This window comes from Melospiza georgiana, chromosome 3 (genome assembly GCF_028018845.1).
Source record: "Melospiza georgiana isolate bMelGeo1 chromosome 3, bMelGeo1.pri, whole genome shotgun sequence".
Lineage (NCBI taxonomy): Eukaryota > Metazoa > Chordata > Aves > Passeriformes > Passerellidae > Melospiza > Melospiza georgiana.
In genome coordinates, this window is record NC_080432.1 from 74,148,937 (window position 1) to 74,166,228 (window position 17,292).

General features: G+C 41.8%; 1 protein-coding gene across 1 annotated transcript in view; it reads right to left on the bottom strand.

The window, feature by feature from the left end:
* The window catches only part of RSPO3 (R-spondin 3), a 58,367-nt gene that overhangs the window by 13,059 nt on the left and 28,016 nt on the right, over positions 1–17,292 (bottom strand). Inside the window, exons 2-4 of the mRNA XM_058020387.1 lie at positions 13,781–13,972; positions 12,107–12,253; positions 9,597–9,794 (exon numbers count right to left, since the gene is read on the bottom strand). Of these exons, the coding sequence (XP_057876370.1) occupies positions 9,597–9,794; positions 12,107–12,253; positions 13,781–13,972 (537 nt within the window). The remainder of the gene's footprint in view (positions 1–9,596; positions 9,795–12,106; positions 12,254–13,780; positions 13,973–17,292) is intronic.

Consider the following 17,292-nt stretch of genomic DNA (forward strand, 5'->3'; position numbering starts at 1 on the left):
TCTTCACATGACAAATGAGAGAGAATTTCAGAAAGCAAATGGGCAGAAGTAAATACATGCTCAAGAACAAAGCAGAGACATAACTGTAGCTGTAAATCTTTACACTGGGGCTACTGTTTGCTGTAGATATTGGGGAAGATTAGATTAGAATTGAGAAATTTCATTACTGGGTCATTTTGCTTGTAAAACAAAACAACAATAGAAAATCCCCACAGTTAATTGTCAAATTCTGACCTTAATGTTAGCTGTATATGTTTCTGTCATGGAACACCAGTTAATTTTTTTGCTACCATTTTGAATTTCAAGAAACTAAGAACAGAAGATTTGGAAAATGCTTTTTCTGAATCTTGCACGGCCACCACATTTTTAAATGAAGAATGTTGGTTTTCTTCTTCCAATAATTTGTCACTGCAGAATTGCTTCAACAAAAATTACTGGAAAAGAATTTTTGTTTGCATCTGTCATTTTTTTTTCAGGCTTAATCATACAGCAATATGCCCCTCATGGACCATATCTTCCTCTGCTTTTAAAAATGACACATTTTCATTGGCAGAGAGTTGCTACCTTATATCTCTCGTAAATTAGCAAGAAAATCCAGCCCTCTACTCTTCCTGTAACAATTATTCAAAGCTGGTGAATGCAAAGAGAAACATGAACAGATATCTCTGCAATGCAAATGACTAAACTGGACAAAAATGATGAAAAATTGATTTCAGTTCTTTGATTCAGGCCCAAATAAAAGTCTGAGCTTGGTAAATGACAGCAGGAGGCCTCATACTGATGTCAGTGGACGGGGATACTTGGATTTGTGCTCTGTAAATAGGCAGTGTGCTGTCTTTTTGTGGGAGTTTTGCAGAAATCAACAGGCAAGAAAATTTTGTGGAGATTTTGTCGCCATTTTATAAATGCTTATCAAAAAATTATCTAGTCCCTTACTAATCTATTTATCTAAGCTGCTATACTTAGGCTGGCTCTGATGATTGTTTGTCTAACCTCCTTAAAAATCTTCCATAGAGATTCCCACAACCTCTCTCCCAATCTTTAGGATCTCTGAGAATAACACTGGCTGTTACCATGTAATTGGGGATGTTCTGAAGCTTCCTTGGACCTTTATAACACAAGGTTATGGCAGCAAGTGTTTAACTTCATACCCTTTTCAAAGTTATGAAGGTGAAAGAGAGCTGGGAGGTGGCAGCCTAAGCAGACCAAAGGCTACATCAGGTGTCAGAGCTGGCTGGGAGAGGGAGCTGAGAAGAGACAATGAGGCTGGAGATGCCGAGATCTGGGTGGGGAAAAACAAACAGAGCTGCCTGGGTGGGGAAGAAAAGGCAAATATCCAGAGAGATGAGGAGAAGCAGCGGCCAAAAAAGTGCTCCTTTGTTTTCACTTTGTTACAGAGGAATGCTGAAAATCCCTGCTTTATGGTTAGATCCACAGTACTCTGAAGTCAATGGGATTTCAGTGGGTCTTGGATCAGGCCCTTTAAAATGAGGGCAGCTGTAACACAATAATGAATGAGTGCCATGCTGCCCATGACTGCAGTGTTATAACAGCATTGCTATACATGGAAGTGTTCCATAGCCCAGGATTTAGCTGATTAAACAGTGCTCGATGTGTCACCATTAGACTTGAAACATCCACAGCCTGATTTACTCTGTAGCTCACATATCCCAAATGTTTTGCATTCTTGGACTAAATTTGATAGATGCCCTATCAAACTTCTCTCTTGCATTTGTTCCTCTTTCCAGGACACTCAGGTCAAAACAGTGAAAGGTTTAGGTCTCCAGGCGGTGACAGCCTGCTCCCAGCAGCCACGTCCCTTCACATTTACTTTGTAGAAAGATTGTCCAAAAGTGAGAAAACAGGTTGTGGACTCTGCATCAACAGAAAGAAGTTGTGATGGTGTCCCACTGTGGCACACATCCTAGAAGAGCCTCATTTCCTTTTCCAGCAGTGACAAACGTGTCCCTTCCTCAGAAAGTGCTCCTTGCATCACCAGGAGTTAGGGGAAGGACTTCAGCAGCACTAACTGTGAGCTGTGATAGAAGGCCAGCAGGGTATGCGAGGATGCTCTGGCAGAGGAAGGAAGGGATGAGGCGTAGGAGAGAATGGCATGCTGCTCTTTTGCACATTGCCTCTGCCCTGCAGCCCTGCAGAGAGGGGAGAGTGCTCCCAGTTTCCTGTGTGCCTCTCCCTGAAACGATGGGAAGCCACTGAAGGTGAAGGTGCCATGAATAAGTTGTCCCACATTTGCTCCCAGCTGTGCCAGGAAGGAAGATCAGAGACTAGGCAGACTCCTGCCTGTCTGCAAAACATAACTGGGAGTTTGTTTAAGGACTCTGTTTGACCTGCCCTCTCCCCCAGTCATATCTGCTGTGGAGGGAATAGCCCCAGCTGGTCTGGTGGCAAGCCAGAAGGTGGACCTGGACTTTGTGGGCACGGAGCAGACCTCTGCCTTCTTTTCTTTCATGGAATAGACACAGTTGTGGGTTTCCCTTTCTGAAGCTGGAGCTTTCAATCCCAAACATTTTTATTCAAGAGGGAAGAGTTTAAGTAGGTGCTAGAAATTTAGTGCTGAATGAATACCTGATGGATACTTTGCAAAGGAGAGGAGGATGGGTTCTTAAGGGGCTTGTATTCCCTTCAGATTTTCCTACAAAGCTCAGGCATCTAAAATATAGTTAGCTAGCCAATTCTGGAGCACAAGGAGGCACCAAAAGGGAAGATTAGAAGAGAAAAAGAGCTGATTTCTATCCCTTATTTGGTTTAGTGATCTGAGGAGGACAGCTCTCACATTGTTCACATTTTAATAAAAGAATGCAATCAACTTTTTTCTGATTCACTTCCCTTACAAGAACAATTGACCACATAGTTCTGTCTCAGCTTTGACACTATTCCTTTTAATATGAAGTTGATGCTTTTTATCAACAGCATGTCCAGCGCATTTTTTATAGCATGCTGCAGAGGACCTCAGGGCATCTGAATCACCTCCCCAGTGCTCCCAGGGTCCCCAGGACAGGGAGGAAGCAGAAGGTAGCAAGAGAGGAGCTAGTAGCAGGAAAGAAGAACATCTTCCAAGGAGCACAGAGACAGTGTCAGCCCAGCACCCTGCGGGGCTTAAACTAATTTTGATATCTGAGGGCACAACCATGTTCACCTGACTGTACATCAGGATGCAAGTTATTCAGAGATCACAACCTTGGCATGGTGCGCGTGCACAGAGGGTGTGCATTCATGTGTAGTACCATAAATACAGGGGCACACAGCATGGGTGTACTACCTGCTTGTGTGGTTCATGTGTGTCTGTCAGAACTGGGAGGTTTGATGAGAATCTAATGTTCACAGTAGCACAAACAAAATAAGTTGTCATGAAATTAAACATTACTACTAATTAGTTCAGATTTCAATGTCTCTGTTTGCAGGTAGTAACTTGGCAAAACTTTCAAAACAGCTTATGATCAAATCTTGAAATTGCTACAAATAGTTACAAATAGTTTTTTCCAGCCTTTTCAGCCCTTGATTTCTAGTCAGTATATCCTCTACTATTCTATTAGCTATTTTGGATTCACAAATCATTTTGACTAATTTTTGCCTTATTTTTCCCTCTGAAGCCTGCTCTCCAGATCTCTTTTCCAGGTTGTGCCCATGTTTTCTGGCCAGTGGCAGTGGCAGCTGGGTGCTGACCGTGCTCTGCCTCTCTTGGGGTATCCCCAGGATGCCATTTCCCTTCGTGCTGCAGCTAGTGGATTCCCGGTCTCAGCAGCCCTACTATTGGAGGCTGGAAATGTGTTAAAGTTAAAGAGTCAAAACCCTTGCAAGGAAAGGAAATGAGAAGACCTCTTGGCAGCAACAAATGGAAAATAAACAACCAAACTCTTCACAAGACAGATTCCTCAATTATAGTAACTCAGGCTCGCAAAGGCCAGAGCTAGGGCCCATTGGCATATGCAGTATGTAAACACAGGGATGCAGTAATTAGCTTCGTGCTCATTTTGAGGTTTCAGAAGTCCTGTGACCTGCCATGGAGTAAGGTCATTAACCATAACCACACTAGTGACCTTCACACAGGACACCCCATCCCTCACAGTTACACGAGTGAACTGTGTACTGTGTACTGGGACGTCTCCCTGGCTCGCATGCTCCAGCCCTCTTGTTTTAAATGCCACTGAGCTTTATATGAGTGAGAGGATGTGACTTGTGGAATGGACTGTGATAGGAATATCTTACTTTCCCACATAGCCATGCTTAGGACTTAAATTTGATTAAGTAAAAGTAGTCAATACCAGAAATATTTAAAACTGTAGTTTTTTGGGTTTTTTTAATCAGAAAAATATTTACTTAAAAATAGTACTCTGAGGAATTACTGAAGTGGTGTGCACCTCCATTGCCTTGGGAAGAGAATTTATCTTTGGAGTTTGGAGTGTATAGGGATAGCCTATTCATTTGAATAAGTAGATGTACAGCCATTACTACACATTTATCAACACAACAAAACACTGCTCTGACCCGAGGTAAAATTAGTATTGAACATGAGTATTTTTGTTTTACTGTGGCTGACCTGTGGCTCCCCTGAAATGCACTCATCCTGCTTGGAGTCCCTCCTCACACCACAGCCAATTGAAGGCCTCTTCAGACATTATCTGATTATTGTGTTTGGAAGCATTATGTGGACATATAAGAGGTGGAAGAACTAGTACAAACAACAGAAATGAGCTGAGTCTCAGTTCTCTAGGCTATTTAATGGAACCTGCAGTTTTATACTCACATGCATGTCACAGAGTATAGAAGTTATTATTTTATGTACCCAAAACTTATGCACTTCCTCATTAAAATTCCTTAGCAACAAATCTTGTTCCCTTAGTTCCCTCTGTTCACCAGTCTCTGTCTAGAATTCAGCTCCTTACCTCAAAGGCATTTCTCTCTCTCTTATTCCTGCTGTAAACTTAAAAAGAATCATAGCATAGTGTCTCTATTCTCCTTAGAGCTTAAACCATTAGCTGACAAGCTACCTTACCTCCAGGGGGTTGTAGTCTTTTAAATTTTGACTAAAGTTATCCCTCTTTCTCTCATAACTGTATCCTGCTTTCAGACTGTACAAGGTGACAACTGCTACGTTCCACAGTGAAAAAGAAACATGCTATTCTACATTCACCCTCCCATGTCTTCATGTCTAATGCTTGAAATTTTGCCTGTCAGGAATAGGAACTTTGTTTGGTTTGTATTGGCACAGAATGGGACACAGTTAAGTTAATACTGCTTCTGTCTTCTGAACATCGAAACACCACCAGCATGCAAAATTTCAATATAAGAACGAGAAACAATTGAAATGTATTTATTTGCTTACAATAATGCAGCTGTGTAACCAATGTAATCTATCTATTAGCTTGCATAATACCCAGATTTCTAAGGTGTCTTTCTTGTTCATAATTTTGATGAGTTCTTTTATTATCTTCAAACTGATCAAAACATATTCTCTGAAAGTGCTTGAAATTCTCTGATCGATGGGAAAGTTTAGTTGGGACTCAACAGAAAGTCATATGGTGAATATTCTCTTCTTGGCAGAATTAGTCATGAAAACATACAATCCTTTCCCTACAAATACTTTTGTATGCAGAATATAGGAATTTCAGAATATTTGTCTTTCATCCAATAAAGTCAATCTCATTTGCAGACAGTACTCCAGAGGGACTTGTGTTAGGCCAGAGCACATTTATTAAGGCAAAGAAATAATATTGATGGATAATTTGCAGTGTTTGAGGAGCTCTGAAAGCTCTTTTGCTTTTCCAGGACATCTATTTGCCGTTAACAGACATGGATACGGGAAACACGTGTCTCAATTTTTATCTGTCAATGGAGGGTAGGAGCCAAGAACATGTTACGTGTGGGATGGTAAAACTTACAGTACACTGCACTGGGTGAACAAAAGAAAAAGTGTGAGGAAAAGAAAGGAGGAAGAAAAAACTGGAACTTAATGTTATATAGTCATGCAGACTAAAAAGAACACAACATCATGGGATTAAAAGAGGAGAATGATGAAATAAATTAGTGTGAGGTTTGGATGAGATTGAACTATAAAAGGAGCCTGTATGCAAAACAAATGGGAATTACCATGTCAGATCACACTGGGATCAACTAATTTAGTTGTAAAAGAAGTTAAAAAATCTTTTAGGCTAATTGAGCTACTTGTATCCTCATTATTCCCATTTGTTTGCATCCATCCTGAAAATATTATCATCTTCTCACAGTAAAACATCATTGCATAGCCAGTGAAGGGGAAGTGAAGGGTTGCAAGACATCTGATCAGCTCCAGTGACACACCAGCAGATGGAAACAAAGAAAAAAAGCTCCCTTCATCTGCTTTATCTCGTTTTGCGTGGTTGTTCCAGAGACGTGTCCTTGCTGCTGTGCGATAGCAGCGCCTTCCCTGAGTAACATCCTGTCGCTGACCTCAACGTCTCCAGCAAAGTCACTGAGGCCTCTGTGACGAGCACACCCCGTCATCATGTGGTCTTTGACCTAAATCCCTCAGCCACAGACATCCATCCAACATGGAAACGGCCAAGAGTGACCGAGCTGACCCTCTCTCCATGGTCATGGAGAAAAGATTAGCAGCACTGCTGGTCACGGCCGGCTCTGCTACGCTTCAAACGCCAATGCCATGGAAGTTCAACTCTGAAGCAATGCCGAGTGGCCACGGGGAGTTGTACAATACAAAACAGCCTTTTCAATATTTCTCAACAGTAAATACAAACTTATTGACTTTCTCTTTCCTTTCAAGTGTTTCTGTTGTCACCTCCTTCTGCACTCACTGACAGGGCACAGCTAGCCTTAAGAACAGAGCCTGGCTTGCTTTCTTGGGCAATTATTCTATTGTTCAAAGGGGAATAGAATTTTCTTTTTGTGTAATAAGGGACAGTAGCAGTAGGGAAGATATGTTGCCTGGAGATTAAGTTGGAAAGCTTTGTTTCCCCATTTCAGCAGGAATAGAAGGACAACTTATAGCTTAATTCTTACCTTCCTGGCCTATCACCATAATTCATCTCTGAATTATGCTCTTTTAACCTAATGTTTCATGTGTGATATTCCTCAGTTTTGTTAAGAATTATCTTTCTTAAAAAATAGTTATCTCCCTGAAGCAATGAATGTGAAGGGGAAAGACTTCTGTGAATACTGAGAACGTAAATGTCAGAAAGAAAAAAAAAAGGGGGGGGGGTCTCAGACACAGGCATACAAATCCCAAAGGCAGAGAGAGTGGGAACACAGGTTCCTCATTTGAAGAAATTATCTACTGAGCACAAGACAGGCTAGAATGTAGACTGTGACTTGCTCAAAAGAAGGAAAAAAGCCTACCTTTATGCATATTGCAGAAGAGAAGGGAAGAAAAAGATTCATGATTGTGAACAAATTCTTGTGGTGCACAGTATTTTTCAAGTATGGTTTGGCTCAAATCCCATAAAATAAGAATGGATAGCAAAATACGTGAATAGTTTCTCTAAAGTTCTTATTACACAGGAACAGCAGGCATTTCTCAAAGAGAAATGTCTTGTCCAATCTGAAGTGTTTGCCAAATTGCTATAAGCAAACACATAATATCATCGCCTCAAAAAAACCCATTTCATAGTCCAAAATTACAGTTCAGTCCTATATTTTCATCTCTGTCAAGATTAGGCTTTGGTAGGGGAAAAAAATGGATTATTTCCCCCATTACAGTGGGCTAATGAGAGGCTGTTTCAAGTTGTGCCACTGTGTAGAAACAGAACCAAGCATGGACATTTTGAACATAGAAATCCATAGGATTTCTAAAGGGAATCAGTAAATAGATTGTCTTGACTGTGTCCTTGACACAGGTACATTTCTCTACCTCTTCAGGACACTGCCTGACCCAAGGAGCAGGAGGTGACATCTATGCCCTATAGATCAGTAGATCTACCCAGTTCTTGGGTGTAGCTATCTGGTCCATAAGATCCTCCCTCTAAACATAGAATCACAGAATCAGAGAATATGCTGAGTTGGAAGGGATCCTCAGGGATCATCAAGTCCAACTCCTGGCCTTGAGCAGGATGCCACAACAGCCACACCATGTGCTTGAGAGCATTGTCCAAATGCTTCTTGAACTCTGTCAGGCTTGTTGCTGTGACCACTTCTCTGGGGAGCCTGTTCCAGTGTCCAGTCACCCTCTGGCTGAAGATTCTTTTCCTGATAGCCGACCTGAACCTCTCCTGACACAACTTCAGGTCATTCCCTTTGGTCCTGTCACTGGTCAGCACAGAGAAGAGATCAGTGTCTGCATCTTCTCTTCCCTTCCCAAGGAAGCTGTAGACAGCAAGGGGATCTTCCCTCAATCTCCTCCTCTCCAGGCTGAACAGACCAAGTGACCTCAGCTGCTCCCCATATGGCTTCCCCTCAAGGCCCTTCAACATCTTTGTGGCCCTTATTTGGACTCTCTCTAATAACATTATTGCCCCTCTCATGAGGTCCATCCCATCCCCAAGGAATGAGCTAACCTTCAAAAGGGTTAGGAGATCCAAGCCCCTTGAGCGTTTCCCTAAGTCATCTGCAGCAAGCCTGGCCATCATTGACAGTGGAACAGGGGGTTGCTACTTGGTACCAGCAGCTACTGCTGCCTCACAGATGTTCACATGGAGGGCCAGCTGCTCCACCTCTTCCACTCACCCTCAGAATGGGTGGGAGGAAAGAGAGAAATAGATGAGATGGGGGAATGGGAGGAATGGAGGAAAGGAAATAGTCTATAGTTCCTCCTGTGTCAACCAGAGTAACTTCACTGAGGACAGATCAAGTAACTTCCCCTCTGCAAGAAGGAGAGAATAATCAAACAACAGTATCTACTGAGTGGAATTTATGTAAATTAATATTTCATAAACTTTTTAAGCATCTCCCAGTCTTAACACGTGATGCCATTCTCTCACTGCCATGCTGGGGAGTAAGTCCCACAAGCCTTGCATGGAGGGACAGTTCTGCTGGCAGGCCTGCTTCTTGGGTGAAACCAAGTGGAGTTTCCCTTTTGTCTGCCATGCAATGCTGTGATCTTTCTCCCATGCTGGGACTCGATGACCCAGATGCAGATGTGAGGGTCAGTTTATGTTGTTCAGCCAGAGCTAGTAAAAAGAGATCAGGCTGGGAGAGAGGCCACAGCACTGCATTTACAAGAGTTAAAATCTTGTAGGGAAGCATGAAATAGGAATTGGTTTGGAGGAATCGCTCTGTTGAAGCACGAAACTTGGCTGCCTGATACCCAACAGACAGCACCCACCCTGACATGTTTTATGATGGATCTGTTTGTTCTGAGTGCTACAATGCAACTTTTCATCTTGGCAACTCTTTGAGCAGACAGAACTGGGAGACAAAGTGCCTTCCCTTCCGGCCCACCCTGTCCTCTCTAGATCACACAAAGCACATTTTTGGAGCAGTGTTAGGATTTTATTTACTGCAGGCAAAGGCACAATTCTCTCCACCCCAAAAACCACCACATCAACGGCAGCTTTGATAAAGCCTGAAATTGAGGCCTAAGAATTCCGGTGTGAATTATTGAAACAACACAATATCAATCTCATATTATGATGATGATAACTTGGTACCTTTTCCTTCCTTCTGACATCTCTTTCTTTGTACAATACATTTTCTGCTCTCGGTTGTAGCTGGGCAAGGATTTCCCCTTGCTGATGGATGCTGTATGATCTCTTTGACCCTCACTTCATTTCCTCTTTTGAAACCACAAGTTTTTCCTTTCTTCATGCAAGGGCTCCATGGACTCCACTCACTGGTTTCACAGTGCACTGCAATAAACATAAAATAAACTTAGACTGACCAATATGTTTTTGTATACAGAATACATATGGTACATTATTTTAATTCTGCATCAGCCAAAAGGTGGCAAAAACTAATGGAACTAATCAGTTGTGAGTTGCAGCAATGAATTGACAGAAATTAGATTGTTAAGGATATGCAGCACAAAATAATGTCAAATAATTATAACAGTTACTATTTTCTACTCACTGTTTTGTAATTACATTCCTGAAGCATGGCAATAACAACGCTACTGGTCTCAGTGGAATCAATTACTGGGGTTTGTTCTGACTTTTCTTTGGTTTGATGAGGTGTAAACCCTTTTAGCTTCGGTGGAATAAACTTTGGTCCTGTGTGAAAGGTGAGTGAAGCCATTGAGTCAAGCTGCTGCAGCTCGTCTCAAAGATGGAAATTGGGAAATTGATAGTTATAAAGGACCAAGTGATATCAGAAGATGTTACATTGGAAGTCAAGTGTCTTTAGCCACCTAAAGACCCATCATCTGTAGCATACAGAAGTTAGAAACAGGCAAAGCAGAGGAGAATTTGGGTCAGTGTGAGGCTTCAAGCTTTTCAGAATGGTGCAGATTACCCTTTCTAAACCAGTGATGTGAATGTGCATCCTGTGCTGTTTGGAGGTCAGAAGGTGTGACATTTCACGCTTATCCAAAGAGTGTAAACAAAACATGGGAATAAACGTGGAAAGCTAACAATATGTTTCTAGTAGCAATCCTTCTCTTATGCCATCTTGCTGTCTTTCTCTTGAGAAAAGATAGTAAATGTATGTATTTACTTTAAGTCCAACTGCATGCTTAAGATTGTAAGTCACCACTGAAGAAGGAAAAACTTCCTGCTCCTCTATAAAGACAAATTGGCAAGTCAACTTTTTTCCAGATCCAGAATTTACGTCTAAATTTTCTGAAACCTAGAAATATAACAGACTTTAGGCAATCTCTGAACCTTCCTCCAGTGGGTTGTCATATGGGTCACTTTTTTCATGTTACACTGGGGCTCTTCTGCTAAAATAATTGGCTTTCACACGCACAAAAAGTTCTGGTTTTACTCCATAGCTTTAAATGGCTTTTCCTCTTTGAGACTGACTCATTGTTAAAGCAGCTGAGTCTACAGCAGTTGGAAACAGCCATCAAGAAACAAAAATGATCCCTTGAATTTCTTTCAAAGATGAAAGTCTTGAAAATAAAACCATAAAAGCCTACACTACCACCTGAACTAATATGTATTTGAGAAGGAAAATGCCAAACTACTGCACATTCTTTTTAATCCTGCATTACTTCCCCTCCATAACACTTGATGCCAGAGAGAGCTATGTGCATGACAGTGTGGAGAAGATTTCCATCACGCCCAGACTGTGCCTAAGTGCTCTCTCTCTGGTTGCTGGTGGCTGAAGAGGTTACAGCTTGCACTGCAGCTCACAGCCCTCAGCCATCACAATTCACAGCCAATGTACTAAAATAAGCTGAGCCCTGCCACAGCTTCAGTGTGCCCATGGTGGGGGATGCTAACTGCAGCTGTTCACAGGCAAATATATCTCTTGTTCTTCTCTCATTTGGAGGGATGGCTGAGGGATGGAGCAGACAGTTAGGTGTGGTGACCTCTGAAATTGCCCTTGTGTGAATAATTGGAGCTTTTGAGTCAGAGGCTCAAGATACAAAAGCAAGTCTCTTCTCCACAGCCAGTGAGTCACAATGACATCAATCTCACTCCTTCAGTGTCAGTGACACCCTATTTGTAATCCTCATTTTCTGAAGTCTGGTGATTATTGCACCATTTTGGAGATTGGAGGTTTTTTGGAGGGATGTTTCCTTAATATATTAGTTTTTAGCCTTCACCTTTGAAAAGGTAAGCTTCAAAATGTTGTTGCATACATGCTTTGAAGGCTCAGGTGGTACAAGGGAGCTAAAGTAAAGCCATTAGTATTTTAATCTTTTTTAAACTACATGTGGGATCTGACTCAGGGTTTTTGAAACTCTGCTGTTAGTGCTGCTGCATAGCAAAGGAACCAAGCAAGAGATGGATGTCTTGCTACCTCAGGGCAGACCAAACAGGCTGTCCTTCCTCTGGCAGAATTGCCCTTAGTGTCAAGGATGTTTTTGCAGGACAAAACCAGGTTTGTGCCTCTTGTGAAGTGGCAGACTTAGGAAATACCTTGAGTGTTTTGTGCTGGGGAATATATCTTGTTATGAAGAACGTTTTCATTTCCCTGGTGTTGTAACTGATCATGCCTTCCTTAGGTCCCACAGCCCCTCTGAGAAAACGAGGCAGGACATGGGGAGCAGACTCACCGATGCTGGTGCACTCCATCGTGTGGTTGTTGGCTTCCAGCCCATCAGGGCACTTTTCAAGGCACTTTCCACTGTATAAGTAAAACCCACTTTTACACTTTGTGCAGAAGTTTCTGGTGAAGCAGGTATCACAGTCAGCTTTACATTCTGAAATGCAAACAGTAAACAACAGCGTTGTTGCTCTGTGCCCTGAACTGCCATGGGCTCTCTCACATACACGAGAATTACACAATTCTAGCAATGTCAGACAATCCTCAAAGGAAACAAATTATGTTAGGTCTTCTTCCTGGCCAGTACACATGGTGAAGATAGCCACAGGTGACCCTGGCATGGGTGAGAACTTAGAAAGGATGGCCTGATGCTGAACAGCCTCACACTGCTAATCTTCTTGGAGACCTGTGCAAATGGCAGGCAGAGCAGGGCACATGAGAATAGCACTGTGCTGCTTCTGCCCTGCCCTGGCACCACATTGGTACTAATTAACCCCATGGGACACGAGGGCTCGGTCAGCTCCACACTCCTATCTCCTGTCTCCAGGAGATAAAAATATTCATCCAGGAGAAAAAAAATATGCCAGAATTTAGAATCTGCTTAGGAGTGGTTTTGATCAACATATCTTTCTTTTTTTTTAAATAGTTCCCTAAAGTTCAAGCAGATGTTCTGTAGTATCTAATGTATTCTCTATATGACTACCCAAATTGGCATTGCTGATACATTTCCCAGTTCTCAGAAATTTTTAAGAGAAATGCATAAAACCTTATGCATGGCACAGCTCATGTTTGATATGCAAGGCCACACACTGCTAAAAAGTGAGCAAATACTTTGCAGTGTCAAGTTACTCTGTAAGAGTTTACTCTGGGGTCCATTCATTAAATAACTTTTATTACCAGGTAAAAACTGGGAGAGTTTCTTGGCCATCACTCTTATGTTTTTATATCACCTGTGGGATTAAAAACAGTGAACTCAACAACAGAAAGAGGAGTGGGGAGGACATTGTGATCCTTTCCAGTTCATTTATGGTTCAAAAATCCATAGTGGGGTCAAAATATTGCTTGAGCAGTAGAGAATAGAGTTGGCTTCTCTGTCCCCCAGCCTGGAAACAACACAAACCAGTAAATTCCCCCAAATCAGGCTGAAACCTGGCCAGCTGAAACCTGGCCAGCTTCTACAGGCATTTAGAGGACTACAGTGAGCTTGAGACAAGCTATAAAGAGACCAGGGCAAACCACATCTCCAAAGCATGCCACCTGCCACCTTATTTCCTTGCTGCAGGGCTCAGGCGAGTGAGGGCAGTGGGTTAGACAGCTCCAGTACCAAGATTCAGCATTCCTCAGTCCCCTCTCTCTCTTCAGAGCTGCCGGCGTTCTCTTGCTTCTGGAGGGCACTTGTGCCCACCAGTGCTTCCCCTTCACATGGGGATGTAGAGGAGGAGGAGGAGGCCATCACCGGGGTTCTAGGCAGGTCATTCATGCAAAGCCAGGATCCCTGAGCTTTAGGCCATTTTTGTGGTCTTTAACTTCTTGCTTGGGTTAATATTTACTGCACTACTACAAAGAACTGAGCAAATAAGGACAGAGCCTGTCCATCCCCTTCTCTGTTGACTTGACTCCTAAGGAGACACAGAATTCAAGAGAACAAACAAATCCACGTGCTTCCCCTTTCCCCAGCACTTACTTGCACACTTATTAATGTCGGGATACCGTGTCCCATAGTATCCGCTTGGACATGAGGAAAGACACACTCCGATCTGTTTCATGCCAATCCTCTCCAGAACGAAGAAGAGCCTGGGCTTACATGACAGGCATCCATTGTAGTCAGAGCATGTAGCACACCCTCCTTGGCAACCCTGGCTCACATTAGGATGCACTGAGAAGAAAAGAATTAAAAAAAAACAAAAAAAACAAACTGTGAGAAAACAATACATTAAACAAGACCATGACATAATGGTTCCTCTGCACTTGGAAGGGTGGACCATCCATCTCTCTGACAGCTCTTAAAGATTGCTTCATTTTTTCTTGTGTCTCTTATGACCTGACTTGTCATTTTAGAAATTATTTCATCTACATAAAAATGAGAAGCTCAGCTGACACCTTTGCATCTTGCAGATATAACCAACAGTAAATGATCTTTGAAATAGATGATATGGAACAGCAGCATTCTAGAGAACATTCATTTTTCTCTTCCTTATTTTCAGGGGCTTTTCTGCCTTGTGTGCACTTGGCTCAGCAGATAAATTCATGTTCACTTATTCTTTCTTTTCCTAGTTGGATGATAAAAAATCAATCTAGTGTATAGTTTCCTTTGTTGACTAAATGCCATTTTATTTGAGTTCTGCTGTGCAGGAGTATGCCCTTGTAAGATCTGATGATACTTTGCCTTAAAAAAAAGACACAGGAGAGCCATCCTTCTCACCCTCCTTCTTTCCCTGGAATGTTCTCTCTGGCATGTTTTTAATCTCTAACAATTACAACCTGATGTTTAGACTTAACTGTGGCATTTACCCTGCTACAGTCTCAGCATGTAGCATAGGTAGGATTATATTTGCCTTTCAATTGAATTGTTCTAATTCTTCAGACAAGGAAAGCGAAATTTATTGCACACACTGCCTAACTTCTTTAGGGGCTTGGGGATAGCAGGAAAGAGGATGCTGTTGCAGACTATCTTTTCAGTAGCAGACATTAATCTGCTGTGTGATACAATGAAATGTATTGCTTCTCAGTGGTAGAGAATAAAGTTTTGCATCCTTCTGTACTTGAGAAGATTTTACCTTACCTACTTTTAATTCCTTCGTGCTTGTTTTCTTAAATAAACTGAAACTAAAAAAATAATGGAGCATCAACTAATGCCAGACCCTGTGTGCCCTCTTGTTTTGGCCTTGCCTTGCATGAAAAATGGTAATTTTTTAAAGTGCAAGCTTTCATCTCTCAGCCTAACACACCTGGTTATATTTCATATATAGAAAAAATATAGTCCTCATTTACATTTGTAACTAATTTGTATTTCTAAATACTATTGGCTTCCTGTTCTGCCTTCTCCTCAGGCCGGTGATAATTTTATAAATGTGCACATGCATGGTGTGACTGCCTATTTTAGTGCTTTGATTTTATTTTGATCTGCAGACACTGCTAACTAGTTTGCACGCACAATTAACTTGTTTTTTTCAACTCCTTTCTGTGGAGCCCTTGGAGGCAGAACCAGGAGTCCATATGGATCCATGGCTGGGGTGTTGAGAGGCAGCACTGCCTGCTGCTCAGGGCAGGCTTGCCTGGCAGGGAAGTTCAGCAGCACCTCTGTGCTTTGCTCACTTACACTCTCAGCAGAAAAGACATGTCCCATGAATGGGAAAAGCACTTTGCTGGGCTCTGAGGCTTCAATGAAAAGTCCTGCGACCTGAAGAACCTCAAAGGGAATTCAAGTTCATTCTTCCTCTTTCATTAATAAAATGAGGAATGAGGGTTATTTCTCTCAGTAGGGCTGGGCACACATGAAATGTACAAACTTTGGCCTTGCTGTGCACAAGAATGCAAGAACTCAATTCTCTGTGTGTACTGAGACATTCATTTTGTAGCATAACCTAGAGGAAAGTGTGTTTACAATGAGTACATGACACCACTCTGAGAATAAATGACATTCAGCAGCGAGAAGTTGCAACCCCAATTCAGTTATCATACTTGCTTTCACCAGACTCTCAAAATACTGAATACTTAATAAATAGAACCCTTTTTTTTTTCTGAAAATATTCCAAAGGCACATAGCTTATTGATTTTGAAATTAAGAGCCTGGAAAATTTTTTCTTTCTAAAGTTAAGTAAATGAAAACATCCTTATCTCCCTCTCCTCTGTCTTGTGGCCCTTGTATGAAACAGCTTTAAAAGGCAGACAGAGTAATGTGATCTAAGAAGCTGACATTAAAAACTATCTGTGACTTTCCTTCATTAAGTCTGACAGTTGGATGAAAAAGCAGCTGAAGTACAAAATATTTGTCATCAAAGCTGCTGCATAAAATATGGATGATCACTTTTGACGGGAAACATATTATGTGTGAGCACCTGTGACACATCATTATGAATAGATTCTCTTGACAGAGAAAACATTATGTGCAACTGCTCTGAGGTCAAGATGTGTGTGTGAGCCAAGACAGGCAATCCTTTACTATTGAAATATGATAATTCTCTATAGCTAAGATCCATAACATGGCCAATTTCCATCTCCCCTTTAACTCCAGAAATACTGAGTATAAAATAAAATGTACGCCTAGCCATTTTCACAATTTTTGCCTCTTCCCCTGGATTCCAGATACATCTCATACAAATAACACAGCAAAAAAGGAAAGCATAGTTCCAAATGGAGAATGTTATTGCTAGTGTTATGGAGCAAGGAATAGGATAAAATATGCAAGTCAAGCCCCACTGATTTCATGTCATGTTATAACTAAATGTATGAAGCACAATAAGTTACAGTTCTTGGAAATTCTTAAAGAAAAATATCACTGAAAATTCAAAATCAACATTTTACATAAAACATGGGTTTTCCTCTAAAAAACTATTAAAGAGATGCACTTTTTTCATTGTCTCTTACTGCATCTGGCATTTCTTTGAGTCTTGTACCTGTGTAATAAAATAATTTCTCTTTTGTCTTGCAATAAAGGTAGAACCTTATTCTGGTCTAGGCAAGAATCAAAGCAGGGAGGGACAAGCCACATGCTCCAGAAACTGGCATTCTTTGAAAGCACTGGGCTTTGTCATTGAACCTGGAAGAAAAAAAAAATGTGGAGCCAAAATATTTGTGCCTAGAGGATGAGATAACGTGTTTGAAATTGGGCATCTCCAAGCTCCAGATGAAAATCTCACTCTTGTTACCTCTCAGCCTCCTCCCTCTCTGGTTCAGATCCAGATGCTTGCCATATCCTTGCAATGTCTGGGCCAGTCCTTCCCCTACTGCAAAAGCTGGGTGGGATTGAGGGGATTCCAGAATCCATTCAATCTTCTGCGTAAAGAGCTGGCCCTTACCCTTCCTCTCTCATTGCGGCAAATTGTTAGTACCTACCGATCTCAAGTGCTTCACCAGCTCCAACCATAACCCCAAAGAAGCAACCAGTAGTTTTACCTCTTTTTTTAACCAGTATCAGACACAGAGCTCAGACTTTAAGTGGTGTGCCACAGGAAGCTGTAAACATAAACCCCACCT